Genomic DNA, 27,411 nt, shown 5'->3' with positions numbered 1-27,411 from the left:
ATGTTCTTTTGTTCCATACTGAACACTTTTTTTTCGTTCATCGGTCGTCTCAATCTTTTTCTTCCCCCGACATCCAAAAAAACTCCCATCAGAAACACAGAAAGCAAAAAGGTTCGGGATGCCGCGCTATGACAGTGGATCGGACGACGACGACGATCGCCGGTATGGCCGTCGTGGAGGCAGCAGCAGCAGTGGCGGCTCGTCGTCCATGATGGGCGGCTCGCTCAACTCCCGCGAACGCGAGCGCGACCTTGCATTGCGTGAACGCGATCGCGCACGAGCAGAGCTGGAGCGGGAGGCCCGCGAGCGCGAGGAGGCCTCGGCAGAGCGTGAACGGGCGCTCTCTGGCGACGGGAGCTCGGGCTCGGGCTCGTCCTCGGGGCGGGCGGGCCGATCCTCCGCTGGCGACCGCCGTGGCGGCAGCTCCCGAGACAGCCGCGACTCTCGGGGCAGCCGCGACGACCGCGACGGGCGAGGCGACCGTGAAAGCAGAGATCGCCACAATCACAGTGGCAGCAGTAGCGGAGATCGCAGCAATACTGCTCCACCTGCTCCCAACGGTGGCTTTGTGTTTGAGCAGCTTGCACCAGCAAAGGCGGGCTCGGCACGGCCGCTTGCAAATGCCGCCGAGAACAAGGCGCAACTGCGGTCAATCATTGTGCGCATTGGCGAAAAGGTGAGAGAAAGAAGATTCTGAGAGATTTTTTGTTTTGTGTCACTTTTTCAGACATCTGAGACATTTGGTTCTCACCGTGTTCTCACTCTCTTGGGTTTTCCGTTTTGGGGCAAAAACAACAACAACAACAACAACAACAACAACAAAACAAACCAACAAACAAACAAAAAAAGTCCTCAAGGTCGATTGAATACAACCTCCATCGCATCACCTTGCTGCTGGCGTCCGACTTGAGCGTGCGCGAACTCCGCGAGCACATTGTGCGCACTCTCATCTCGTGCATTTCCGAGCTGCCGGAAAAGACAACCATTTACTCGACTTTGGCGGGTCTGTTGTGCAGCTTGGACATTACCTTGATTCCCGAGCTGATTGAGCGTTGCTGCGAGCGCCTGCAATTCTGCCTCGAGCACAGTCTGCACCGGCACGCCAAGCTCACCGTCCGCTTTTTGGCGGATTTGGTGAATGTGCGTGTCGTGCAACCCAGCTCATTGCTGGTACTGCTCGATTCATTCTTGGCCGTGACCAACGAGCCGCAAGTCACCCAGCGTCGTGCCGATTACTACGTGTTTTTGGTACTCTCTGCCCTTCCCTGGGCCGGGCCTTTCCTGAATGTGTCGCGACCCAACGAATTTGCGCGCCTGATTGCCTTTTGCGAAACCTTCATCCAGTAAGTTTGTGCAGTTGGCAAGATCAGGCATTTTCTCGATCGTCACGTTCCGACGCGTCTCACTGTGATTTTCTGATCTACCTTCTGTCTAGGCGGAGAAGGGAAAGCGAACTGTTTGTGGACGCCATCCGAGTGTGGACGTCCGTGGACGGCTTGCCCCAGGAAGAATATCTCATCAGCTTGTGGAACCAGATTGTCAATCTCCGTGCCACAAACTGGGACGAGAGTGTGATTCTGCGCCCGTACATGACGTTCAGCGAGCAGCTTGATCATTGTGTTCCGGTACGTACAGCGGCATGTCTTTGGTTGCATTGGAGTGTTTTGCTGCCTTGCCAACTCTTTGATTCTAATTTCTCATGGGGATTTGATCAACCACAGAGCCCCCTGACTCCCATCACTGTGCCAGCTCATTCACTGGCCTCGTCCTACCCGCTTCCACAAGTCATCTTCCGCCTGTTCACCGCCGAAGATACACCAGAGGTGGGTAGTTGGAGCTTGAACAACGCGCAGGCTTTCTTACGGGCCTCTGAGCTTTAACTTTGTACTGTTGTTTTGTTTCTGTCGGGATAGCCTCCTGTCTTGCCGGCGGCCGACTCTATCGACCGTTTCACATTCGGCGACATGATTCAGGATTTGGTTTTCTTCTACGAGCCCAACCGCAAAGAGTGTCTCCGGTCACTGTCACAAATCCCTGCCGGCCAATACCCCGTGGATCATATGATTATTGAGGTGCGCGGCTTTGTTGGAGTCGTGGGGCTTGAAGCGCTTGAAGCGAACGGGGCCTTTTCTCACCTTTTTTTTTTTTTTTTTTTTTTTTTGTTTTTTGCGATTGTTTATTGGTGCGATTGTTTATTGGATGCAGTCGCTCTTTGCCGATTTGTTCGCCCTCCCCAACCCTCCGCATCGCGAGGTCTACTATTCTACGCTTCTTATTGAGTATACTCGCGATTCTCGCACTTTGGACGAAGTGGTATGTTGAGCTTGCGCTGGTTGTCGACGTCGCCCCCCCCCCACCCCGCCTTTTGAAGCATTTGGCTGAGTCTGTGCATCTGCTGTCTGCATTGCCAGCTGCAACAAGCAATCCAGCGCATTTACGAGCGACTCGAGTTTATGGATGTTGCTTGTGTAAACCGATTCTGCGAATGGTTTGCCATGTATCTCAACAATGGCGGCTTCCAGTGGGACTGGAATCGCTGGTACGTGCATGTCATGGTCGAGTGCTTTTGCAGCGAGCGCCCGACTGTCGTCACTGACTTTTTCTGCATCAAATCCCATGCACCACATGTCTGTCCAGGTCGGAAATCCTTACCCTGGATCCGCTTCATCCTAAAGTCATCTTCTTCAACGAGACGCTCTTGCGCGTGCGGCGGTTGAGCTTCCACGAGCGTCTGATCAAGATGCTACCTGAAGACTTTCACTCGCTTCTTCCGGCACCGCCATTGCCGTCCTACCCGTTCGAGGAGACTGAAGGTGTGTGGCTGGGCAACTAGGCTTGGTTTCACGCCTCCTGGATTGAAAGGCTCACGTTTTTTTTTGTCTGGTGATTTTGATCTTTCAACTTCGACAGCTACTCAAGATGCCAGCGTTGCGAAGGCCCTGGTCACTTCTTACTTGAACAAAGAGTCCAAAGCCAACGTGCTGAACGTGCTGAACATGGTCGAAGAGTCATCCAATCCGGAGCTCACTTTGGCGCAGGCCAGGTTCCGACTCTTCTTGTTCTCGCTGCTTCAGGCGGGCTCCAAGTCTCTGAGTCACATTTCCACGCTACTTGAGCGTTATATCGAAGCATTTGATGACTTTACGCAAATGTACGGCGGCGACGACAGCGCAGCTGAATCGTTGCGTTTTGACACAATCAAGATTCTGACCGAGTTTTGGAAGGATAACGAGCAAATGCTCATCATTCTGATTGACAAACTCATCACCCTGCGTCTGCTCACGCCCTCCACGGTCGTGGAATGGCTGTTTTTGTCCGAGAATGTGGTCAACTTCCACCGGTTTTACTACTGGGAGATTGTCATCAACTCGCTGAGCAAGCTGCAGTTCAAGAGCCAACAGGCTCGCCAAGCTTACAACAAGGCACGGCTCGACCTCGATGACACCATGCGCAAGCGGAACGAAGAGCGGGCTCTGCTCAACGAGCAGCTTCAGGAGCTCACCGGAATGGGCAGCACCCTCTCCGATTCCGCCACCATGGTGGTCAGCAAGCTGCAAACTCGCTTGCGAGGAATCATGTCCGAAGAATCTCAAGAAGATGAGCGACTTCAAGCGCTCGAGTCTCATCTGGATACTGTCCAAACAGATTTCCGTGCCGTCTTCCTTCAGTTGTTCACGGTGAGGGAGAGAGAGTTTTTTTTTCGTTGTTGCTTTTTGCCGTTCTTGAGGTCATGCGCGTGTTGCGAGTTGGTGCTCGGCAAGACACTCTTTCTCATTCTAGGAGAGGCGAATTGGGTTGAACAGCGCTTCCAAGTCGTTATTTCAGATCACCTGAGCAACGCGCGTCAGAATGACACTGCGTACAACACACCGTGGTTTCACCACACTGTGGCACGTCTGTTAGATGTTGGACGCAAGGTATGTGAATTTTTTGTTGTATTTTTGGCGTCGTGTCGTTGTCTCTCCGTGTCTGACTTTGTGCCTTGTCCTGCGTAGTATCACGAGGAAATCTCCGCCTTTGCAGAGCGGTTGCGAATGCTCGTCTTTACGGATGATGTGGATGAGCGCGTTCGAGACATTTTCAACCAGCTTCGCAGCCTGCACGAATGATGATTTTTGGTTTTTGACGCTTTGGTTGTACTTTTTCGCCAAACAAATCGACCTGCGTGATATTCATTTCATTGTTACGGACGCTTCCAACACAAAGCACAAAATAATCCTGAAAAAATAAAACCCCCAACGCAAATCCGCTAGGATTCCCAAATTGGAAGCTGTCATTCTTGTTTGCAATGGCTTCCATCGCCGCCGTGCTTGGCGCCACGGTGACGCCAGACACCTGCAGCTCAGCCCTCTGCATCCACCCCACCACCGGCCATGTTGCCTATCCAGCCGGGTAAGCCCAACCCATTTATCAGCTCGACTGCCGTTCTTGTCGGCAGCATTGAACGAAGGATTTGCATTTTTGAAACTGTTTCAAAGTTGCATTTTGGCGCGCTTTTTTTCTAGTTTCAGTTTGGCGGCCCATTTTCGCGCTCTGTCTCTGTCTCTTTCTCTCTCTCTCTCTCTCTCTCTCTCTCTCTCTCTCTCTCTCTCTCTCTCTCTCTCTCTCTCTCTCTCTCTCTCTCTCTCTCTCTCTCTCTCTCTCTCTCTCTCTCTCTCTCTCTCTCTCTCTCTCTCTCTCTCTCACGCACACACTCTCTCTATTGAACTGATGATGACCTGACCTGACTTGCCTGACTGACTGACTTGGCTGGCCTCGGCTCTTTGTCGCGCCTTGAACCAAATAGACCGCTCGTCGTCCTCTTCCACCCAACGACCAAGGAGCGGCGCGTGGTTCACTTTGGCACCAGCAAGCGAACCGAGTCCAGTGCATCGACTGGTGCGAATGCAATCACAGCGATTGCGATTGCGCCCAACGGACGCTTCTTGGCTGCCGCTCAGGTGAGTCTCTGAAACGGTTCACAAAGCAAGTCCCATTGCAGTCAACCCGATATGCGACTCACTTTTGAAGCTACGATTGGATCATTCATGGTATTTGCTTTTAGTCGGGACAGCAGCCGGAAGTCGTGGTCTGGGACTTGCAGCAAGAGGCTGTTGTCGCAAGACTGAAACGCCATTCGCACGCGGTCGCATGTGTGGCGTTCTCGCCGGATAGCAAGCTCCTGGTGTCTGTGGGCGTTCAGCACGATGGAATGGTCTGTGTGTGGAACTGGCGCACCGAAATCGAGCTTGCGAGCAACAGACTCACGTCAAAGGTTAGTCGACGAGTTTTTGAAACGATCTTCCGTTGACCGGCACACTAAACCAACACCGACAACCGCGCAATCCACACAGACATATCACGTCGCATTCACCGAAGATGGTGGCTCGTTCGTCACATGTGGAGTTCGAAGCGCCAAGATCTGGACGATTGAACGGCCGACCCAACCATCGGTGAGTTTTCCGCCTTCTCTTTGCAATCCGTTACAGTTTTTAGGGGGCTCCATGGCGCTTGCATACAACTGCACCATCTCAATGCAATCCTCCGCTTTTGCGCAGAGTCCTTCCAGCGAATCAAGCAGCATTCTGCAAGGAAAGCCGCTCGGGCTCGGCGAACAAGCCAGCCAAACATTCACATCGGTTGCCTGCGGAGTTGGTGCCGCAAAGGACAGGATTTTTGCCATTACAGCCACCGGAATTTTGTGCACCTTCAACTCTCAAAGACAACTCGAAAACTGGATGGACGTGAAGGTAGAGGCAGCTCGCTTTGTGATTTGCCTGTTTTGATGGAACGAATGCTCCGACTGACACGCTGTTGTTGTATAGGCGGAACGCTGCTTTGCACTGGCCGTGAATGCCACTCACCTTATCATTGGCGGAGCATCGGGTATCATTCGAGCATTTGAGCCAACCACGCTCCAGCACATCACGTCGCTGTCACATCCGTGTTTGAACCAGAAGTATGTCCTCGTTTGGTACACAACGGGCTGTTGAAGGGGGAGAGAGAGAGAAAGAGAGAGAGAGAGAGAGAGAGAGAGAGAGAGAGAGAGAGAGAGAGAGAGAGAGAGAGAGCGAGGGCGCGCACAGATCTCACATGGAATGTCTGGTTTTTGTCCTTGATTATTCTGGTAGCACCTCAAACGCAGAGCTGCCATTGCATGCCGTTTCGGTTGCCGTCGATGCAAGCAGCTCTCGGCTGGCTGTCCGATTTGCAGATCGATCACTCTGTGTTTGGAACCTTGAAGGCGTGCCATCGCTTCTTGCACACGAGACGTTCCATGCTTCAGCGGTCCGGGCATTGTCGGTAAGCGTCAACTTCGGCTGGACCAGCGTTTGATTGTTTGCTTTCCGATTGCAACCACACTGAATCTCGTCCATCACTCTTCCAGGCGTCGCTGGCGGACAGCAATCAGCCGCAGTTTTACGCCGGTGGCTCGGACTGCTCCCTTAAACTCTGGAGCGCAAGAGAACTCGGTGGACAAACGGACTTCAAGATGGAAGGCTCCATTTCCACTGCACTCGCAAAGTCGTCCTTGGTGACGCCAATGTCTGAACTTGGTCAGTCTTTCGGACAGCGAGTCAGTGCGATATGAATGAGAACAGCAACTCACATTGCAAGGTCTGTTCATTGTAGATCAAATGGCACCGTTTGTAGCCGTCAACAGTCCTCATGGAATCACGTGCATGTCAAACAGCAGTGACGGTCGATTTGTTGCCGCTGGACTTCAGAGTGGCCGAATTCGGTGCGCTTTACTTGGGTTGATGTAACGGCAGCAAGTCGCGAAATTGCTCACCACATGTCGGTTTTTTTCAGTCTGTTTGATCAACAGTTGACCAAAATGATAAGCGACGTCCCGGCGCACACCAATGAAGTCACCTGCATCGAGTTTGCCTTGTCTCCTTTGAAAGGTGAGACGATACTTTTTTTCACCTTCACCGACTTGGTTTGTTTTTTTCAACAGTTCTCACCGACGCGTGCCTCTGACAGAGTCCCAATACCTTCTTGCGTCCGGAAGCCGAGATCGCAGTGTCTTGGTTCACACTGTCAACGGCGATGGAGAGGCCAGCCTCCTGGCCACCCTGACCGAGCACAGCAGCTCCATTTCCAGCCTTCGATTCGCCACCGCACCCGTGTCAGGAAGCTCATCAGCTCTGTTCCTGTTGAGCGCTTCCTCCGACAAGAGTGTTCTAGTGCGATCGTTCAACGAGGTAAGCGACTGGCACAGCATTCATTCTCTGCTGAAACCCGACGGACTGACTCGCAATTTCCCCCCTTTTGTTGTAGACCACATCGTCGTTCGATCGGGAACGAGTCATTGTGCAAAAGAGCAGCATCACGGACTTGTGCTTGCTACCCCAAAGCCCCGGCGAAGTGGCGATTGTTGGTGGAGGTTCGAGTCCAAGCGTTCGAGTGTACTCGTTTTTGACTGGCAAGCTCGAACAAACGGTCAATATTACGTCTCAGCCAGACCAATCGCCGATTGCTGCGTCCATCGTCGGGATGCAACTGCATCCTGGCAACCCTTCGATTGCAGCCCTTGTGTGTTCCGACAAGGTGGTGCGTGTCGTAGACTTGGCCAACCAAGTTCAGTGGTTTGAGCTTTGTGGGCATTCCGAGGGCGTTTCTGCCGTTCACTGGGTGTGCGCTCGAAAGGAATGGCTGCTGTTGACAAGCTCAAGCGATGGATGTGTTGTCCTTTGGCGGATCAAAGGGCTTCCTGTCGTTCCCGTGATTGCAGACTCAAAATCTATTGTCGAGACGACGACGACGACCACGACGACGACCCCTGTGCCAACTACAGAAGCTTCCGCGCAGGTGGCCGCGGCTCCAGCACCTTCATTTGCTGTTTCGCCGCAGTGGACGCTGACCGACACTGAGGTGGAAGCGTTGCTGGACAAGAGCAAGTGGATGCAAGATTTGATGCAGTCTCGCCTCATTCTGTTGCCTGGAACAAAGGCGAATATGGGCAGCTTTGAAGAGATTGATGCTGCCGTGGACGCCCGCTTTGCGTTGGCAGCACAGCCAACGGAATCGAGCTCTGACGGTGCAGCATCTCAACCGCTTACAACACCAGCCACATTACAATTGGAGCCCACCAACCCTCACATCATTGGTACAAGCGTAGCAACAGCGATTGCTGTGCCTGCACCTGCCGCAGCAAAATCCAAGAGCAGCAGACTCGCGGACGAGGTGGAAAAGACACGTCAACGATTGTTGGCTCTGGGTATCACCTTGAAGCCGTCGGCGGCCACATCCACCGGGAGTGCAATCGCAGCGAGTGGTGAAAGTGAGTTGTGGTGGCATTTACAACTTATTTTTCGTTGGTTTGTTCAGACTGGGTGCTCATGCTTGCCTGTTCTGAATTCGACAGAGAATGTCAACGTAGAAAATGCCAGCGCGAACAGCGCGGCCACCCGTTTGCAGCAACCCACGAAAGGAGGCAAGTCCAGCTCTTGTAAGCATTCAGGTCATGCATGGCCGGCGAAAGTCAAGTCCAAAATACTAATGTTTTTTGTTGTTTCGATGCACCTTGTAGCAAGCGAACCAGTCACCCCGACGCTCAAGCGAAACGGACTGACAAATTCTGTGGCAACGCCGTCTCCCAGCCGCTCACGCAATACACGGGCATCGCCCCGGAACCAGCGAGCTTCGCCAAGTCGAACCATACCTTCAACACCTCCTTCCAGCATGTCGTTGGATACGCCACCGTCGTCGCAGCCTTCGTCAGAAGGACGATACCGTGGCGACGACGCCCTCATGGACCCGATTGACACCGAGCAAATCCAGGATCCATCCGAGCTGACAGATGCAGAGCTTTTTGATCACACGGAGGCGGCCATCGAGCAGCTGAAGGCTCAGTTCGACTATGCGTTCTTGCTCTATCGGCACACCGTTGAGCGCCAACCCGAAGAGGAGGCCAGGCCTGCGGTTTATGGCCGATGGCACGACACTTGCACCCACGCTGAAAGTGTGTTTGCCGACACGCAAAAAGTGCTGGATGATCTGCTCAATCCTCGCCAAGATAAGACCATGGCGTTGCTCGACCAGTATTCGAACATGCTCGTGTCCATGGTGCGCGACAAGATGCAAGGCGTGCCGGTAGCTGGCGGAGCATCGTCCAGCACAGAGTGATGTTGTGCAGGTGCAGCATTGCGAGCAAAGTAGTGCGTGAAAATGAACATAATGTACAATAAATACAAAAACAACTCCAGTCAGTCTGACAGGCCCATCCGCGCGAAACAATTAAGAGCCCTCGGACTCGGCAGGAGGCCAGACATCGTTGTGCGAGTCAGGTTTGCGGTAACGCACGTCGCCGACCCATGCAGAATCTAAAGGAGCAGCCGAATTATGAATGAGTTTCGTATGGACCTCGAACGGTGCATTCTCAATGGAATGCGTGACATACCAACAGAAGGAATGTACGACTTTGGCGGGAGATCGTATGGCACCGGCATGTTAAAGTTGGCTGGAGTCGTGGCGCGTTCTCCCAAAACAAAGTGGCCACTCGCGGGGTTCTACAAGAAGCGGCAGACTATGGTTAGAACAATTGGAACAGATCATCACGGCCACAACATTCTTCGGGCTCAAGCAGCAGCAGCAGCAGCAGCAGCAGCAGCAATACCTGGAACATTAAGCTCGGATGAAATAGCACACCAAGCTCGTACGAACGAATCTCGAGCTGTTCGGCGGCGGTTCCCTTTTTCTGCAGAGTGCCCCAGGCGGCCTTCGAAAGATTGGCGCTGGTCAGCAAAAACCAGCCGAGGGCAACGTTGGTTGAATCGGTCGCCTCTGCTTGTTGCGCGCTGTCCGCAGTCTTTGGCGAAACGGCAATGCGAGCATATGATTTGATGTGAGGCATGGCATGCTGTCGGCCACTTCGCGTCGCATTCCAGGTGCAGAAAAATTGGTCGAGCCATGCTTGCTTGGAGTGCGTCGCAAGGCGGTATGGAAGCGCGCCGCCCGCGAGGTAGCCTTCAAGCGATAGGCGCACGTTCTCCACGCTTGGGAAAATCAACCGAAGAGCGCGAGGATGGGCGATGGGTGGTGACAATCCCTGACCAGGCATCGAAACAAAAAAAAGTCAAAGCAAAAAAAACAGCAATGAGATGTCTGCATGCGCAACAAAACAATTTTACCAAAAGGGGTGAGAGGGACGTACCTGCGCCTTGTGTGCTGACAAGCTGACGGAAAATTCAGAAGTCAGCCACGTTTCGGGAGACGCACCCAAGCTACCGATGCTACTGAATTGCCCGATCAATTGGTGCGTGTTCACCGGCTGAGAAGCAACGTTCGCTGGCAAGGGCAGCTCGTGCAAAATCTGACAAGGCGCATGTGCATGATTGGAGTGAGCACTTCGTCTTTCAGGGTTGGCGCGCCTTGGAGACGATCAGGAGCTACCACGCATCGCAAAGAAAATATACCTTGCGAAGCTGCATGTGACCCCATTCGGATTTGGCCAGTCCGGCGTGACGACCTGGCACCGAAGCAATCAGGGCCACGTTGGCCGCCGAGAAATCGTACTTCATCGCCTGCTCACGCACCTGCCGAATGCAACTGCCGTACGCAGTCAGATACTTGTTCAAAGTCTGTTCAAAAGCGCGGCCTGTGCTGCTAGACGCTTGCTGCGCTGTGGATGCTTTGAGTGGGAACTTTGGACTGCACCACACTCTGTTTTTGTTTGTGCAGAGTAATCAAGCACATGTGAGGGTCACAACACCTCCAACAAACAGCACTTCCACACACGCGACGCTTGACCAAAACAACGAAAACAACAACAACAACAACAACAACAACAACAACAACAACAACAACAACAACAACAACAACAACAACAACAACAACAACAACAACAACAACAACAACAACAACAACAACAACAACAACAACAACAACAACAACAACAACAACAACAACAACAACAACAACAACAAAAAAGCCTTACCCTTCCGTTTTGGCATACCAATCGGACGGGATGATGTTGGCCGTGTGAATGACAATCCGCATCGAGTCAGAGTAGAACAAGAACATCATTTTGGTGTGGTGGGTGCCAAAGGCAATCGGAAGGGGTGGACGAATGATTGTCTTGCCCCATTTCTTGCCGGCCGCTTGCAGGACGTCGGCTGATTCGGTCAAGCCATGCACCACCGTCATAGGTCGCGCTTGCAGCTCGCGCGGAAAGATGGTCATGAGCCAATCGAGATCCACCATGTAGTTAAACTGGACAGAGCTCTGCAAGTCCATGTCGGACAGCAGCTGCCGCAAGGAGAAGGCGTTTCGGTTGAACCATTCATTGATACCTCCAGCGCGAGTGAGCTGAAAGCCAAATGTCTGAGCTGCATTGGCATCTTTGCTTGGTGGACTGGGCGCGACGGGGGCCACTGAGACAGTCTGAGCAGCAGCTGCAGTGCTTGAAACGGGTGCGGCACTACTGCTGCTGGGTTTGCGAGATGGCTGTAATCTCCTCGTTTCGCCATCCGAATCGTCCGATTGTGAGCTTGAATCTGAAATCACGATTGTTGGCGATGGTGTCTTGCGAGGCGACTTGGGCTGCTCGGCTGGGACATTGACCGAGGATGAAAAGTGCCTTCTTGAAGACGACGACGATGACGACGACGACGACGCCATCATTGTGGATGTCGCATTAGCATGCACTCTTCCTGCTCCATGGATGGGTGCATCGGATCTCCGGAACGACGTGTACGCAGACAACGGCAACCGCGGCAAGGGAGCTGCGTGCTGGGATTGTGTGTCTGCATCCATCCGCGCTCGCTTGCCAGGCTCAGAGCCGACGGAATTGCGTTCGTCATGAGCATCATGCAGATCGTCGTCGGTTGAGGATGCGCGGCGGCGGCGGAGGACGACTGGCTGGCTCGGAGGGAAAGAGTGGCCGGTCGAGCTCATTGCGCTTGGCTGGCTGCGTTGCGCAAGACAGCGTTTTGGCTTGAAGTGTGGCAGCGGCACAGGCAGAGATAGAGACAGGCGCTGGACGAGGACGATGGCTGCTGAATGGCTGGGCGATGACAAGTTGCGTGCAAGACTGGATGGCGCGAAGCGGCTGAGAATCGCGGCACACATGCAACCAGTTAATCGTCCAAAAGTTCCGAGCCGAATTGTGATAATCGTGAACGAATAGCACTGAATAGCCAAAGGCAAAGCAAAGGGTAAAGCGAATCAAAAAGACTGAGCTGAGCTGAACTGAACTGAACTGAACTGAACTCAAGAAACTGAACTAAGATGGAGGGTACCCGACCCCATTCCTGGAGTCGAAAGCTAGTTCTTGCTTTTCGAAATAAACCTGGTCGGGTGTTCGTTCACCTCGAAATGGACGGCAGACCGGAAAAGAGGCGACCGCATCGGCGCGAAAGTGATCCAAAACGGCTTTGCACCGTTTGGGGGGCAGCGACTCAAGTCAGTATCGCCCCCCCCCTTTTCGACGCATAGACAACGCAAACGACAAAAGAGTGAGCTGTTCGGAGGTTGGTGGGCGCGCGGCAACCGCGTCAGCCGCGCACGGGCTGTTTGTTTACATTTTTGAGGCGAAAATCTATGTTTGTGTTGGCTCGCATGTTTGAGTCCCCTGTGGCTTTATTGCTGTAGATGTGCGATAATTACAAAAAGGCAGGCATCCACTCAATCATGATAAAACCCAACAAAAAAACCCAAAAAAAAAAAAAAAAACCGCTGCGAGCTGCTTGCCGCAAAAAATGCAAAACAGCGATAAAAACCCCCAAAAAAACCCAACAACAACAAACAAACTATTTCGGGTTGGCATCACACTCGCAATCAAATCACCTATTCTCGTACCTCCCCATCACCTTCCCCACACCCAACCCTGCTGTATAGACGAATACGCATACACACACAAACGCACTTGATACCCTGCCACTCGCACACGGAGCTCCTAGACTGCCGCGCCGTCGCTTGACTCATGCGCGCGCGAAACGAGCCGCAAGCATCGCCTGGGAAATCCATTTTGGGATGCAAACAGGCATGTCCAAATGCGGAATCCAGCTCACTCCTCATCCTTTTCGATCGGTGTACTCGTTCAGCGACTTGCCCCAACAGGTCCTTTTCAAAGTGCGCATACTGCTCGTCAGGAACAGGCTTTTTTTTTTTTTTTTTCGTTCTCCAGTCGCAATCAGTGCCCGCCTCTTGGTCCGGATTTTTCTCGTGATTGTTCAATGCGCGTCGGGAGGGTTTCGCTGCTCGCCCTTGCCGCTCTTGCGGCTTTTCTACCGTTTGTTTTGGGACAAGACTGCACAACCACCGTCTCCACAGCGGCCGACTTGGACCAGGCACTGCGCGGTTTTACGACCGATGTCGTCGTGTGCATCCAGCCAGGAACATACGCACTCAACAACCCTATGATCTATGTCAGCAGGACAGTTCGCGGTTTGGGAGCAGGCCCTGGGGATGTAGTCATCACTCCATATTATGCTGGCAACGGCAACGTACTTAACGTGAATTCCATGCAGCCTGTCACTTTGAGCAATTTCCGACTGTCCGGCGGTGAAACTGGCCTGGTTGTGACGAATGCCGCTAATGTAATCATCTCAGACCTCATTGTGGACTCGAACACGCAAACTTCATCCGGACAAGCCGCTGGCATCCACCTTGGCAGCAGCGTCACAATCAGTATTACGGACTCTATCATTTCCAGCAATGCCGCTTATGGTAAGTTCCATACATTGAGTGAGAGCTCATTGTGATGTGCTGGATGAGAACACACTGAACGATGAATTATTCAATTTTGGAACGTTGATAGAATATGGCGGTGGCATGATTGTGGCCGGTGCAAGCAACGTTCAACTCACGAACGTGACTTTCGTCGGCAACTCGGGAGATCTAAGTTCGAGTTTTTCAGAAGGGTATGGTGGCGCGATCGCTATTTCCGGAAGTGACAGCACGGTAACCATAACTGGATGCACGGTAAGCACTGCCAAGAGACACTATGTCGACGCAATGGTTGCTTTCGTTTCGCTTGTTGTGCCTCATGTGAAACTCGTGTCATTGTCTCTAGTTTATTAATAACACGGCCGAAAATGGAGGTGCCATTGGCATCACGGAGCATATGACCGGCGTCCAGGTGGCTATCTCCAAGTCCACGTTCTCAGGCAATATTGCCGAAGACAGTGGTCACGCCTTTTTTTCTGACAGCCAGACTGTACGTATTGCTTTTACAAGACCATGCTTTTCCTGGAAGAAGATGAATCTTACCGCCCCCCCCCCTCCCGAAACTGTGAAACATAGACTACACTTGTGATTTATCAAAGCACGTTTACCGGCAATGTCGACACCGAGAATGTTGCCGACACTGCGAGCATTTGGCTTTCTACAACTGGCTTTGCGAGAGTGTTGATCTATAACATGATATCTTCCGGCCAGAATTTCACAACACCGCGCAACTGGGACATTGATATCGAGTCCGCGTCCGGATTGGCTCTGTGGACTACGAGCGACGCCGCGCGCCTCACCACGCCCTCCACTTTCAAGTCTGCCGACTCGGCTCCGGGCATTTTCTGTCCGTATGCCACCGCTCAAGGAGCGACAACTTGGATGATTAGTGTCATTGACGAGTGCACGTTTGCTTCGCGAACGTCCGTTGCCACCATTTCGGCGTCGCGTGCTTCCATTTCTCTCGCCTCCGCCAGTTCAGTGTCGCAAGCTTCAGCTGATTCTGTCGCCTCCTTCATGTCCAAGGTGTCATTTACATCCGCTGTGTCGGCATCCTCTGCCTCTGCACGATCTGCAGTGTCGGCCGCGTCGGTGCAATCCTCCCTCTCCATTGTTTCTGCGAAATCGGCAACGTCAGCCGCTACGGTTTCTGCCCGATCAGTAACATCTGCCGCTTCGATTTCTGTGCAGTCGGCATTGTCCGCAGCATCGATGGAATCCTCCCTCTCCATTGCTTCTGCGAAATCGGCAACGTCAGCCGCTACGGTTTCTGCGAAATCGGCAACATCTGCCGCAACGGCTTCTGCGAAATCGGCTTTGTCCGCAGCATCAATGGAGTCCTCCGCTTCCAAGGCTTCAGTTGCTTCGGCAACATCAGCCGCTACGGTTTCTGTAAAATCGGCAACATCAGCTGCTACTGTTTCTGCGAAATCGGCTTTGTCCGCAGCATCGATGGAGTCCTCCGCTTCCAGGGCGTCGGTGATTGCGGCAACATCAGCCGCTACGGTTTCTGTGAAATCAGCAACATCAGCTGCTACTGTTTCTGCACAATCGGCAGCATCCGTAGCATCGATGGAATCCTCCGCTTCCAGGGCGTCAGTGATTGCGGCAACATCAGCCGCTACGGTTTCTGTGAAATCGGCAACATCCGCTGCTACTGTTTCTGCGAACTCTGCAGCATCCGTAGCATCGATGGACTCCTCCGCTTCCAGAGCGTCAGTTATTGCTGCAACGTCAGCCGCTACGGTTTCTGCAAAATCGGCAGCATCTGTTGCATCGGTAGGACAGGGATCAAGTGCCAGCGTCGCATCCATTGCTTCAGTGTCGTCCGCATCTGCCGCCTCTGTCACATCTGCCCTCTCTGCTACATCGGCTGCATCAGTTGCCAGTATCGAATCCGTTGCTTCAGCGTCATCCGCTTCTGCCGCCTCTGTCACATCTGCACAGTCAGCTACGTCGGCCGCATCAATTGCCAGTGTCGCATCTGTTGCTTCAGTGTCATCCGCTTCTGCCGCATCTGCCACCTCTGCTCAGTCGGCCGCTTCGGTCCAATCCAGCGAATCAGTTGCATCCGTTTCTTCTCTGTCCTCTGCTTCTGCGGCCTCCGCCATCTCTGCCGAGTCAGTCGCTTCGGTCCAATCCAGCGCATCAGTGGCATCCGTTTCCTCCCTGTCCTCCGCATCGGCAGCCTCTGCCACTTCTGCTCAGTCAGTCGCGTCGGTCCAATCCAGCGAATCGGTCGCGTCGGTTGCTTCCCTGTCCTCCGCGTCTGCGGCTTCTGCAACGTCTGCACTGTCCGCAGCATCTGTCCAATCCAGTGCAAGTGTTGTTTCCGCATCGTCGGTCTCCGCATTGTCGGCCACATCCGCACTGTCCGCAGCATCGGTTCAATCCAGTGCAAGCGTTGTTTCCGCATCATCGGCATCCGCGTTGTCGGCCACCTCTGCTCTGTCGGCCGCATCGGTCGAGTCAGTCGCATCTGTTGCATCACTGTCCTCTGTATCGGCGGCCTCGGCCACATCTGTGCAGTCTTCAGCATCGGTTGCCTCCAGGGCAAGCGTTGCTTCTGTATCCTCTGCTTCCGCTGTATCCGCTTCAATTGCATCGGCGTCCTTGGTCCCGATATCGATCGAATCTGCATCTGTGAAATCTGTCTCGTCCGTTTCAGTCGCCTCGGTTCGATCGATTGCTTCTGTATCTGCCGCTTCCGTTGCTTCGTTGCAACCGACCTCACAGCCGCCGAGCAGTTCTGCAGCAGTGGCTCCCATTATTGGCGGAGCTGTTGGAGCAATCATCGTCCTCGTCGTTCTCGTTGTGCTTGTGGTGGTCCTGCGCCGGCGCAAGCGCAAGACTCTGTCAACGTCCGCTGCCTGGCACACGCAAATGCAGCTGAATCCGCTTGCGCTCTCTCACGCACACCCAGCCAACCCGACTTACGACGTTCTCAATGGGCAACATGGGTCGGATGTCCAGCTCTACGACCAGCTGACGGGAGTCCCAGTCGCCCCTCACGTTTCGAACAAAGCCATCGAGGCCGGTCTGTACGAAAGCCTGAATTCTTCGGACCCGACGTATGCCGATCCGAGTATCGCTCGACAGCCTTTGCACCCCGGCACCGTGATTGCCAACCCGCTGTTCGACAGCGAGTACGATCATCTGAACACGCCGGCCGACCAGCCACAACAACCCAGCGACACGTACGCCCAGCCAAACCCGACACTGACTGCCTATACCACCGTGGGTGCCGCCTGGCGCGAGTCCCAAGTCGCCGCCCCGATCGAGTATGCGAATTCCCACCAGCCCCAGTATGCTGACCTGAGTCTTGACCAGCAGCCGTGAGTTACAATCCCGTGTCTCTGAGAGAAGCATCCGCAAGTTGCAGCGGTGCCTTTTTGAAACGTCGTTGTGAGTTGCAATGCCATGTTCCTTCAGCAGTAAAGTTGTAAAGTTCTGATCGCACAAATCTAGTTTTCGCCGGTCTTGTCAATCTTGTAGATACTGTACATCTGCGATCCAATCACCAACATTCTGACACACTTGAGTAGCTTGCCACAAGTATCTACTCAGTTCTTTAATAGAAGCAGTCAAAGTCCACTCTACCTTTCTTGTTTCACTCATCCAATGCTGAGCCAGTGCGTTCGCCAATCCTCGCGATGCACGCGTCTCGCTGCCGCCACGCTGCCCATTCGCCACTTCGGCGCATCTGTTGCTCCTGCTGCTCCTGCTGCTCCCTCTGCGACTCCAGCTTCGGGATTCGCAGTGCGCGAAGAGCGACTTCGACGAACGCTCTTCAATGGAAAGTCATTCATCGAAACCCCAAAAAATCACGCATTCGTTCGTTCTTCCAACTTGAGAACCGATTGTTGAACTGACTTTTTGTTTTTGTTGCTACGATTATTGTCATTCAATCACCTTTTGTTCAATTTCGCAGTGCCCGGATCGGACGAGCGCAAGATTGCAAAGGCGTCCACGCTGACTGCCGATTCCATTGTGCTTGATTTGGTAACGACGTCCACCATCGATTTATTGATTTGACGTTTGAGCAGCAGCATCTGAAATGGCAGAGAACGTCTGTCTGATCGGACTTGCTGAGAATTTTTCTTGGCTTATTTTGGCTAATTTGCGTTTGGGCAGGAGGATGGCGTCGCTCGCAATCGCAAGGCAGAAGCGCGTAAACTGGTTCTGAACGCGCTCAACGTAAGCAGCTCAGAATGCAGCCGATCTCGGTGAATCGGACGCCAAGTTCTCTGTCTCAACTGTTTTTCTTTGGATCAGACGATCGATTTTGGTGCCGCAGAGCGTTGCGTCCGCATCAACGATGTCCGCTCAGGCAAGTTGCAACGCATACTTGCACGATAAGTAGTAGTTGTACGCTCGTGCCTAACATGCCCTCGCGCTCGCGTAGGTCTTGCTGTCGAGGACTTGACTGCCGTGCTCCAATCTCCCAAGCTCCAGGGAATTGTGATTCCGAAGGTCGAGTACGCTTCTGACGTGCTTTTTGTGAGCGAGTTTATCAACTCTGTGGCTCCTGCGTCGTAAGTGCCATCGACATGCGCGCTCTGGACCCCTCTGTTCTACATCAGTCTCGTTCACTCGACCCATCTCCTTTCATCTCACCACCCTAACCGCGCGCTGCCACAGTTCACGAGGCGAAATCCGCTTGCTGGCTGCCATTGAATCCGCAGTCGGACTGCTCAATCTGCGCGAGATTGCAGCCTCGTGTCCACGCCTTGATGCGCTGATTGTATGAGCAAGCGTGATTAGTTGAGGTGCACGCGGCTCGGGTTGATTCATCTCATCGTCTTGTTGTTTTGTGCTTATTTTTGATGACAGTTTGCCTCTGAAGACTTGTGCGCTGACATGGGTAAACGCCAATCTCGTTTCGTTTGGACTCATCCATTTCTTTCGACTCATCGTTGTCCTTATGCTCTCATCCATAACACTTCTAATAGGCATCACACGCACTGCTGGGGCCCGCGAGCTGCTGTTTGCACGCTCGTCGACTGTCGTCCACGCCGTGGCCCACCGTCTTCAAGCCATTGATATGGTCTGCATGGAATTCAAAGACAACCAGCGTCTGAGCCAAGAGTGCGAGGAAGGCTTTGAAATGGGCTTTACTGGCAAGGTACTCTCTTCTTGCAAAAAATCATCAGCATGCGACCTTTTTGATGAAAGCCGATTGCTCAGCCCGCGTTGTCATTGGGTTTGAACCGCACAGCAAGCCATCCATCCCAATCAGATTCCGATTGTCAATGACAAGTTCCGACCGCCAGCATCAGGTAGACTGAATCGAAGAGCACTTCATTTTTGCCGCAATTCTCGGCCTTCGTTAACATTACTTGTGCCTCGTGATGCCCCATCCAGCTATTAAAAAGGCGACGCGTATTCTGGAGGGCTACAAGGCTGTGACTGACAAGGGTGTTGGTGCCTTTGATTTGGACGGTCAGGTGATTGATTTGCCAGGTAAGGTTTAGGGGGAGCTTTCTTGGTGTGCACCAGTGTTAGGTTCGAGCTTGTATCCTCACATGCTAACACCTGCTTTTCTGTGGGAATTGGACAGTTGTCAAGTGGGCCGAGAAGGTTCTGGCGCGCGCTGGCATTCGCAATTAACGGATGCTTTTGTTCATGCGCAGATCACACGAATGGTCGTCCAAAGCAGAAACAAAGTGAATTTGGTTCATTTTTTTTTGGTAAATCAACAAGAATCAACATGCAACAACAATCAACGGTTTCAATTCTTTTTCGTCACAATTATTGTGAAGGAGTGCCCTTCTTGATTTGGGCCAACCTTCGCTTCAACAATTGCATCGATTCTGAATCTGTGCTGGTGGTGGTGGTGGTCGTGGTCGAGGTGGTTGATGGGACGGCGCCAGTCTGGCTGGGTTCTGAAGACGTCGGCTTCTACCAAGAACAATGCGATCATGACGATAAGCCGTGAGAAAACACATTACCACTTTGCAACACACAAAAAGGCAGTGCTTTCCCATACCCTGACGGGCGAAAGGGACGCAGAAGTGGCAGAAACAACGGTCGGCAGCGTGGGCTGTGCACAGGACGGTCAAGATGAGCAAAGGCACAGCTGAAACTGGCAACACGAATTGGTAATCAAAAAAAGAGGGACGACCTACCGATGCAGGCTCGACGTGGACACCCAACTTTTGCTGAAGGGCTCGCAGCCGCTCGAGATAGGAGGCAGATTCTTGAGTAGCTATTCACCGTGGGTCGTGGTCAGTACTTGGCATCGCACCAAACACGAGCTCAGCACACCAAAAAATAACGACGTACTATCAACATTTTCGGTCGCGGGAACGGCATCGACTTCGATGGGAGGCAAAATGGTTGAAGTCGGTTCCTGCACACCTTCCGACATTTGCAGCTCAGCGACATTGCGGGTCACATAGTCGCGCACAATCTCGGATTTAGTGGCGAGGTAGGGTTCAAGACTGATGCCGGGATTTTCAGCTTGGAACGAGGCCAGTTGTTGCAAGGCCTGATGCGCAATGAAATCGGGTTCAGAAAACCGCAAAGCGTCAGCACCCGTGACAACCAACAACCAACCGACAGAAAACAACAACAACAACCCACTCACATCTTCTGAAGAACTCTCGACAGATGCTTGATCGACCAAGCGCACCAAAAGCTCGTGCTGTTCAGCACTCACATTCTCTGCTCGCGTGGCTTCGGTTGGCTGGGCGGGCTCATTGGAGCTCAAAACAACGCCGGCAGGGAGCGGAGGAAGTCCTGTCACTGCAATGTTGGCAGCAGCCAGCATGGCCATGAGATATGTCGTGACGTGGCTGTGCTCCCGGTCTGGAATCAAAGTCAGGTGCTCCAAGACCGCGGCCCCTTGGCTCTTCACAATGCCATTCAGCACTGTTTTGACAGTGCGGAGCGGGGTGTCGTCGGCGCGTTGCTTCCACGAGGCTGGGGGATGTGCCACCAAGAACAAGTGCAAATCTAGCAAGAGCTGGTCCGTGTTCATCTTGGGCAGCAGCGTTCCCAGCAGTTTGATTTGCTTCCACAGGCATTTCATGACAAGCTGCGTCAGAGGGGCTTCCTTGGAGGTGTCCTGCGTCACGGAAAGCTTGAGAATGTCCAGAAGCACACCAAAGCAGAGCGTCTGGTCGCAGTTGTCGAGCGTCTTGATGGTCAGCACGTTCATGGCCTTGGAGATGGACGGCTGCCCGTTGTCAATCGCCAACAGACGCTTTTCGTCGAGCATGCGGTGCGTGAGCTCGAGCACCAAGCCGTACAAGACCTCGCGAGAGAGCTTGCACATGAGCTGGGGAATGGCGGACAAAAGCATGAGAGCGTTCAGCAAATGCTTGCACGAGCGCAACACAGCATCGCCTGGCTTGCTGCCCAGGTGAGTGGTGAATGTCAGGCGAAGCTGCATCGTGGCCGCAGTCACAAACCCGTCCAGAGTGGCAGGCGAGCTCAGCTCTTTGGTGGCAGTCGCTGCATCTTTGAGCACCCCTTCAAACACTTTCATGGCATTCACTCCCACGTTCAGATCAGAGCTGGTCATATCGCGCATGGGGCCGACGAGGTGAGCGCTGATGGTAGCTGGTGCTGCGACTGCTGCACCCGCTGTGGCAGTGGCAGTAGCTGGGCGCATCGTCGTCGTGGCAGTGGTGGTAGGAGTGGGCTTGCGAACACCAGCTGCCGACCCGGCAGGCGCGCGAATGGAACTTGCCATGGGAGGACGCGCCAGCCGCGAAGCAAGCAATGTTGAACCGGCAGTAGTCGAGGCTGAGCGGGCTGTTGGTGCGGGCACCGCGGAGCTGAGTGGGCGTGAGCGCGTCGGCAAAGTCGGAACTGGGGCCGACAGGGCATCGCGAGCAGCATCGGCTGTCGGGGCCAGGACTGGCATCTTTTTCAAGGCCTCAGGCACTCCGTTGGCCAAACCAAGCTTATCCAAGTCGAGAGAAAATTCCCGCTTTTTCGCAGGAGAGCTCGATGGAATGGCTGCAACAGAAGCAGCAGCTGCGGTGGAAGAAGAAGAGAGAGACGGTTGCTTTGCGGCGACCGACGCCCCACCAGCAAGAGTGGGAATCTTGCTTGGAGACTTGGTGCCAGCAGCGCCCGTTTGAGCAGCCAAATGGCCTGGAGCACGCAACTTGGACGGCGATCCACTACTGCTCACACCAGCTGCAGCTGCTGCGGCAGTGCGACCAGTGGCTGCAGCGGCGGCAGGGCGAGCAGCACCCGAGGCCGATCCGGAACGCTTGATGCGCTCCTCAAGCATGGCCTTGTCTTTGGCCGAAATGTCGCCTAGCAGCTTCCAAATACCATCACCCAGCGCCAAGTGCGCTTCAACAATGCAATTCAGAGCTGCAAGTCGAACATTGCTGTCACGGTCGGCAATGTGGCCAGCCAGCATGGGCAGGACCTTGGTGTGCGATGGATGGCAGACAGTCACTCCGTTTCGCTGAATGAGCTGGCAAATCTCCTCGAGACATTCACGGCGCACAATCGAGCTCTTAGACTTGGCGCCTTCCATCAAGTTGGCAAACAGCTTGGATGGCGGGAAGACGTTACAGATCTGGCGGAAGATGCCACGAATCTCCTTGCGCACGGAATCTTTCGGATCGGCAATCTATGGAAGATGCGTTCAGAGCGAAAAGTTAATCAAACCTGGGGACAACAAAAACCAACAATCCCGCCACTCAAATCGATGACACAAGTTCGAATGCTCACCTTGAACACCAAGAACGGCAACAATACGCCCGCTTCGTAATCAGTCATCATCACCGAGGCTGCGTCCATGTTGGCAATGACCAACTGGATGAGCTCGAGAAGCTTGAGGAAGGTAGTCGTGTTGTTGTCAAAGAAACGAATACTGGCGTACTTGAACAGAACGTCTGCAGCGTTGATGGCTTCCTTCTCGTACAGGCTGTGTGTGACTTCGGCAACGTCAGGGCGCGGAGGAGGAGCTCGGATGCAGTCGCAAATCACATTGAGAGCAACCATATGATGCTTGGCGTCTTGGCTGAGGAGCTGCGTGAAGATTGCCTTGGACACAATCGGCTGCAACTGCTCCTTGAGGAGCTCAACAAACTCTGGGCGAGGGCTCTCAAATGTCCATCGCGCCTTTCGATCCTTCTCGAGACGAGCGTCCTTCTCGCTGCTGAGCAGGAGCGGCGGTGCGTTCTCGTCCGCGGCAGCTGCAAGAGACGCAGGCACGCCTGGACCACTGCCAGCAGCCAGTGCAGTCGCAGCGCCGCTCGAGGCAGCAGCTGCGGAGGAAGAGCCAGCAGTGGAGGCACTGCTCTTTTTGAGCGCAGCCGGCGGAGCCTCGCTGGCTGCCGCCGCAGGTGCTGCTGCTGCACCTCGTTTGGCCGGAGAGCTCGCTGCGGGAGCGCTAGCAGACAAAGTTGATGAAGAAGAAGAAGAAGCAGAGGCAGAAGAAGAAGCAGCGGGCTCGGCCACAACAGCAGCGGCAGGAGTAGGTAGCTTCACCTCACTCTTGAGCTTGGTCAGGAGCTGCATGACACTGGTCTTGTTGGCAGGCTTGAGTCCTCCAGTGGCGCGAACGAGAGAATCATAACCAAGAAGCACCATCAGTTGGCCGAGAGCTGCCTGCGCCGCCTTGCGCACGTCCTGCGAACGGTCTTCGAGGCACGAGAAGATTGCAGGAGCAAGGTCTTCAAAATCTTTCGCGACAGCCTTCGGTGAATGAGCGGAACGCTTTTTGGGCTTGACTCGATTCGCAACATTCTCGTTGAGCACAGTCAGCTTTTGCTCGAGCCAACTGAGCAAGTCCTTGCGCAGCAGCGGGGCGTCTCCTGCAAGCGCAGAGGAAATGTACTGGCCCGTAATGAACGGATCCAGACCAATCAGCTGCTCCCACGCATCGATTGCGGTGATGGCGGCCTGTCGCAGCTGCGGTTTGGCATCCGACAGGGTGCTGAGCATGGAAGGCATGAGAATGCGCATGTGTCGTTCAATCTCGGGGCCCATGGCGGTTGCAATGACGCCCAGCATATTCAACGTAATGGTGACGAGATTCTTGTTGGCATCGGACAGCCTAGCCTTCAATCCAGTGGGGAGGCTGCCAATGTCGGGAGTGATTCGTCGTTGCGCTTGCTGCAGGATTTGCGTAATTTGCTCGAGGGCTTCGCCGCGCACCTTCCAGTTCGCATCGCCGAGATTGGTCAGCAAGGCGGCCGTGATTTGCCCAGAAATGTCGTTTCGGGGCAGCAAATCCTCGACACCGCCGTCCTCGGCGCCGTCGTCCGCAGCGCCAGAGCCTCCCTCGGCTTCTTCGCCAAATGCACTTGGGGCAGCAACCTTTTTGGCGCGCGGCCCGCGAGTGGGAGCTGGAGGACGCTGATCTGCCACCTTGGCAAACTCGGCATCAATGGTCGTGAGCAGCGCCCCCTTTTCCTCCTCAAACGACGCACGCAAGTCCGGGCCCAACCAAACGCGCATGGTCGCGAGCAGCTGGACAGCGGAGGCACGCACGGCCTGGTTGGCGTTGGCGAGACTCTTTTTGACCAGCTCGACCATGGATTTTACCGTGACTTGCTGAATGCCAAACTCGTTGATGCTGGTGGAGAGCCACAGCAGAGCTTCCGCCGAGACTTTGGGGTTTTTGTGTGCAATGGCGACACCGGCCAGTTGCTGGCTCACAAGATTCAAGGAGGTGCGCTCGGCATACGCGGTCAGACAGTTTGCAGCGCTGGCGCGGCATTTCACGTCGGACAGCTTCTCCACCAGTGCTTCCATGCCGAACGTAACGGTTCGCCGGGTGAAGGAGGCAGCACGCTGCGCACACACCGCCAGCACATCAAACTTTTTCGCAAGGACAAACGTGTTGACGTCCTTGAGACCGGGCTTCTTGTCGACAAACCGTGTGACAACTTCTGCCTGAATGTCCGCAGGAGCCATCGTCTGGACGAGCTGCTCAAGATTGGTAGCAGCCTCCAACCGCTCCTTCCAGTTCGCACTGACCAGCTGCGTTCGAATGGCCTCTGGTAGCAGCGTTGTGGCCATCTCTTCCACTTGCTCGGGACTGAGAGCGTTTTCCAGCGTCAGGTCATCCTTTGACGCGCTAGCAGCAGCACCCCCGGCAGCAGATTTCTTTGCTCCTGCTGGCGCTGCAGCTGCTGCAGGGGCTCGCTTGCCAGGGGCGGCCGTAGAAGCCGACGAAGCAGCCGCAGAAGTCGTTGATTTGGCCGCGGCAGGCTTGGCAGCAGCCGATGTGCTGGCAGCAGTGGCGGATGATCGCGGCGCACTGGCACTTGCGGGTGCCGAGCGTGCCTTTGGAGCTGCGGCTGCGGCTGCGGCTGCCGAAGAAGTCGACGCTGCTGGTGGCGCGGATGCAGCGGACACTGCAGGCTTGGGGGCGGATCCCGGGGCGCCTCCTTTGACCTCGGCCTTCTGGCAGAACTCATTGATCTTGTTGCGCTTGATCGAGTCAACCGGCTCGAGCAAGGGACCCAAGGCGCGCTCTCCAAACAGTTTGAGCAAGGTGCCCACTGCTTCCATGGCGGCCTCACGCACTTCGTTTTGACTATCATCAACACCCTGCGCATGGGAAGTCACAAAATTCATAATGAGAGTCAAACAAAAGCGCGACACCACCCCCCAAAACAAACAAACCAACAACAAACATCCAAACCACACACACCCTTTATACAAACCCCGACACTCCCCTACCTTCAATAGTGTTGCAATAAACGGACGGATTGCAGCTTTCGGCACTGCATTGGCATTCGTGACGGTCGCGAAACGGGCCACCCAGAGCAGCGTTTCGCTGCGGACAGAGGGGTTTTTGTTATCCACTGCGGCCGCAATGTCTTCTTGGAGGTCGGGGATGGACATGCTCGGATAGAGGGCGTCGAGAGCGGCGCGCACGCTCGTCACGACCGTTGCCTTCTTTTCCTTGAACTTGTTGAGCAGCTCGGCAACGAGCATTGGCGCGTACGGCGCAAAATTAGAACGGAGTCCAGTCGCAAGGTCTGCAATGCATGTCGCCGCCAGCGCCACGACGAGCACGTTAATGTCACCGATGGCAGTCTTGAGCGTGCGGACAATCTCGTTGTAATCAGCGACAGCAAGTTTGGGCGACGATGCGACCTGATGTAAGGCCTCCAACGCTTCCTTGCGGAGCTGCCACTTCTTCTCGCCCATGTCGTTGAAAAAGTTGGGTGGCACCTTCTCGAGCACGTTAACGGGGTCCATGAGGTCGTAAGGGTCCAGCGGGGCAGGCTCGGCGCTGCTGCTGCTGCTCGAGTCTGCTCCGTCCGAGCCGTCTCCAGCAGCCAACGTCGGAGCTGCCGCTTGGCGCTTGGCCTGTTCCGCCCGCAAAAGCCGCTCAGGCACAGCTGGTGTTTTCGGCATGTCCTCAAAGACGGCCTCCAACTCTTTCACCGTGACGGGTTTGAGCGATTCCATGACGGGCTTGATTACCATCGGGCCCAGGTACCGGTAGAGTTCAATGACCAGCGCTTTCGCCTAATAGCGAAGAGATGAGCGATGGGACAATAGCGTTCAGGCCGGGGTGAGCAAACCAAAAATGATGTGGGAGCACAATAAACTCGACTTTAACAATCACTGAGTGCAACAAAATGCACTCACCTCCGCTCGCACGGAACCATCACCATGATCAAACAGCTTGGCAGCTTCACGCATAAGAGGCTTGAATGGCACGACTTTGGGTCCAAACTCGCGCAGCGCACGAGCGAGAACGGACGCGGCAATCGCCACCGTCTTTGGCAGCTTGTCCGCGAGTGCCGGCAGCAGCTCTGTGACGACGGCATCTGCGCTCTTGTCGACCTCAATCAGCATGAGGCAGCACTCGATGGCGCGTTGCTTGGTCTTCTCGCGCGCATTGAGGCACTTTTTCGCAATGCCCTGGACGACCTCCTGTGTCGCCTGAGGCGCGCACGCGGCAAACTCGGCAAAGGCATACACCGTGTCCATGGCCTTCTCTTGCGCCACAGCATTGGCGTCCAGCGGCATCTTGCGGATGGCTGGCAGCAGCCGAGCGAGCTTGTCTGACGCAGGGTCGTCCATCTGCGAGATGAGCTTGGTTGTCTCCTCGTACGCCTGCAGTCGGCACTTCCAGCTCTGAAAACAGCAAACGCAAGCCATTCCATCATCGTGAGTCATGCATCACAGACACTGTGGGGAGGGAGCTCGGGGGGCACAGCCAAGCGTCGTTCTCACTACTGAGCCATTTCCCCATTGCGCTCTCGCTCAACCGTCCCTTCCACTCCCCCCCCCTCCGAATGTCCCGATTGCCACAGCGATAAAGATATCAAACACTTCTGAAGCACCACTCTGACGGGGCCCTCGAAGTCGAGTCCGAGTCCAAAGCCAAGCTTGCATCAGCCTTTTCCATACTCCCCCCCATCTTCGCTCTGATGCTCCGTCAGAGTGCCGCCACAAAACGGACATGCTTGCACTCAACAAAAAGCAAAGCAGTTTCGCCAAGCTTCAACATTTCAACATGGCAGGCAACGACAGCGCAAACAGCCTTCACAAGTGCAAAGAAACGCCGCCGCTTCCATTTTGAAACAAACTGTTTGGGATTTGGCGCCAAAAACTCAAACCAGTTGATTTTTCATTGCCAATGTACCTTGTGCGACAAGCGGTCCTCCAAGGAGAGCTTTGAAAAGTCTTCTTCCTCTGGTGCAGCCATGGTTTGAAAAGGATTCCGAGTTTGAAGGGGGGGGGGAAGAGACGAAAGAAAAAAGAAAAAAAAAAAAGAAAAAAAAAGACTGAAACAAAAAAAAAAAGAAAAAAAAA

The 27,411-nt window shown here is 54.2% G+C and overlaps 6 protein-coding genes across 6 annotated transcripts; 4 read left to right on the top strand and 2 right to left on the bottom strand.

Annotated features, from left to right (window-relative positions):
* The first annotated feature begins 6 nt into the window (after positions 1-6).
* Positions 7-4,236, top strand: CAOG_07112 (hypothetical protein). Its single transcript, XM_004343786.2, has 11 exons — positions 7-676; positions 850-1,343; positions 1,436-1,625; positions 1,722-1,823; positions 1,914-2,072; positions 2,206-2,313; positions 2,412-2,539; positions 2,638-2,813; positions 2,911-3,677; positions 3,804-3,917; positions 3,996-4,236. The coding sequence occupies exons 1-11, from the start codon at positions 119-121 to the stop codon at positions 4,107-4,109; spliced, it is 2,910 nt and encodes a 969-aa protein (XP_004343836.1). The 5' UTR covers positions 7-118; the 3' UTR covers positions 4,110-4,236.
* Positions 4,237-4,288: 52 nt separating this feature from the next.
* Positions 4,289-9,190, top strand: CAOG_07111 (hypothetical protein; the record flags this gene model as incomplete). The annotated part of the gene is made up of 14 exons (XM_004343785.2): positions 4,289-4,392; positions 4,787-4,940; positions 5,045-5,254; positions 5,334-5,432; positions 5,538-5,729; positions 5,805-5,938; positions 6,111-6,282; positions 6,368-6,536; positions 6,613-6,721; positions 6,793-6,887; positions 6,967-7,187; positions 7,264-8,266; positions 8,351-8,434; positions 8,516-9,190. The coding sequence occupies 14 exons, from the start codon at positions 4,289-4,291 to the stop codon at positions 9,109-9,111; spliced, it is 3,342 nt and encodes a 1,113-aa protein (XP_004343835.1). The 3' UTR covers positions 9,112-9,190.
* Positions 9,191-9,517: 327 nt separating this feature from the next.
* Positions 9,518-11,880, bottom strand: CAOG_07110 (tyrosyl-DNA phosphodiesterase 1; the record flags this gene model as incomplete). Its single annotated transcript, XM_004343784.1, has 4 exons — positions 9,518-10,033; positions 10,139-10,285; positions 10,401-10,647; positions 10,922-11,880. The coding sequence occupies 4 exons, from the start codon at positions 11,878-11,880 to the stop codon at positions 9,518-9,520; spliced, it is 1,869 nt and encodes a 622-aa protein (XP_004343834.1).
* A 1,280-nt stretch (positions 11,881-13,160) lies between these two features.
* On the top strand, positions 13,161-17,004 carry CAOG_07109 (hypothetical protein; the record flags this gene model as incomplete). The annotated part of the gene is made up of 4 exons (XM_004343783.2): positions 13,161-13,653; positions 13,745-13,887; positions 14,000-14,143; positions 14,230-17,004. The coding sequence occupies 4 exons, from the start codon at positions 13,161-13,163 to the stop codon at positions 16,990-16,992; spliced, it is 3,543 nt and encodes a 1,180-aa protein (XP_004343833.1). The 3' UTR covers positions 16,993-17,004.
* Positions 17,005-17,274: 270 nt separating this feature from the next.
* CAOG_07108 (hypothetical protein) lies at positions 17,275-19,263 on the top strand (the record flags this gene model as incomplete). The annotated part of the gene is made up of 11 exons (XM_004343782.2): positions 17,275-17,491; positions 17,585-17,655; positions 17,788-17,850; positions 17,951-17,987; positions 18,059-18,188; positions 18,295-18,397; positions 18,487-18,517; positions 18,606-18,778; positions 18,872-18,932; positions 19,018-19,116; positions 19,214-19,263. 11 exons carry the CDS (start codon positions 17,275-17,277, stop codon positions 19,261-19,263), a joined length of 1,035 nt encoding a protein of 344 aa, XP_004343832.1.
* A 598-nt stretch (positions 19,264-19,861) lies between these two features.
* On the bottom strand, positions 19,862-27,304 carry CAOG_07107 (hypothetical protein; the record flags this gene model as incomplete). Its single annotated transcript, XM_004343781.1, has 6 exons — positions 19,862-20,143; positions 20,243-22,252; positions 22,354-25,185; positions 25,318-26,115; positions 26,239-26,730; positions 27,242-27,304. 6 exons carry the CDS (start codon positions 27,302-27,304, stop codon positions 19,862-19,864), a joined length of 6,477 nt encoding a protein of 2,158 aa, XP_004343831.1.
* Between the last annotated feature and the right edge of the window lie 107 nt (positions 27,305-27,411).

The sequence above is a fragment of the Capsaspora owczarzaki genome, assembly GCF_000151315.2.
Source record: "Capsaspora owczarzaki ATCC 30864 unplaced genomic scaffold supercont2.13, whole genome shotgun sequence".
NCBI lineage: Eukaryota > Filasterea > Ministeriida > Capsasporidae > Capsaspora > Capsaspora owczarzaki.
The sequence above is the reverse complement of the archived record's forward strand: the minus strand, read 5'-3'. Positions and strand labels throughout refer to the sequence as shown.

What these genes read in the sequence shown, in the direction of transcription:
- CAOG_07112 (XM_004343786.2), top strand. Translation starts at nt 119, where the DNA reads ATGCCGCGCTATGACAGTGGATCGGACGACGACGACGATCGCCGGTAT. An exon ending in CCGCCGAAGATACACCAGAG is followed by an intron (nt 1,824 to 1,913) that starts GTGGGTAGTTGG and finishes CTGTCGGGATAG; the next exon opens with CCTCCTGTCTTGCCGGCGGC. An exon ending in TGTTAGATGTTGGACGCAAG is followed by an intron (nt 3,918 to 3,995) that starts GTATGTGAATTT and finishes TGTCCTGCGTAG; the next exon opens with TATCACGAGGAAATCTCCGC.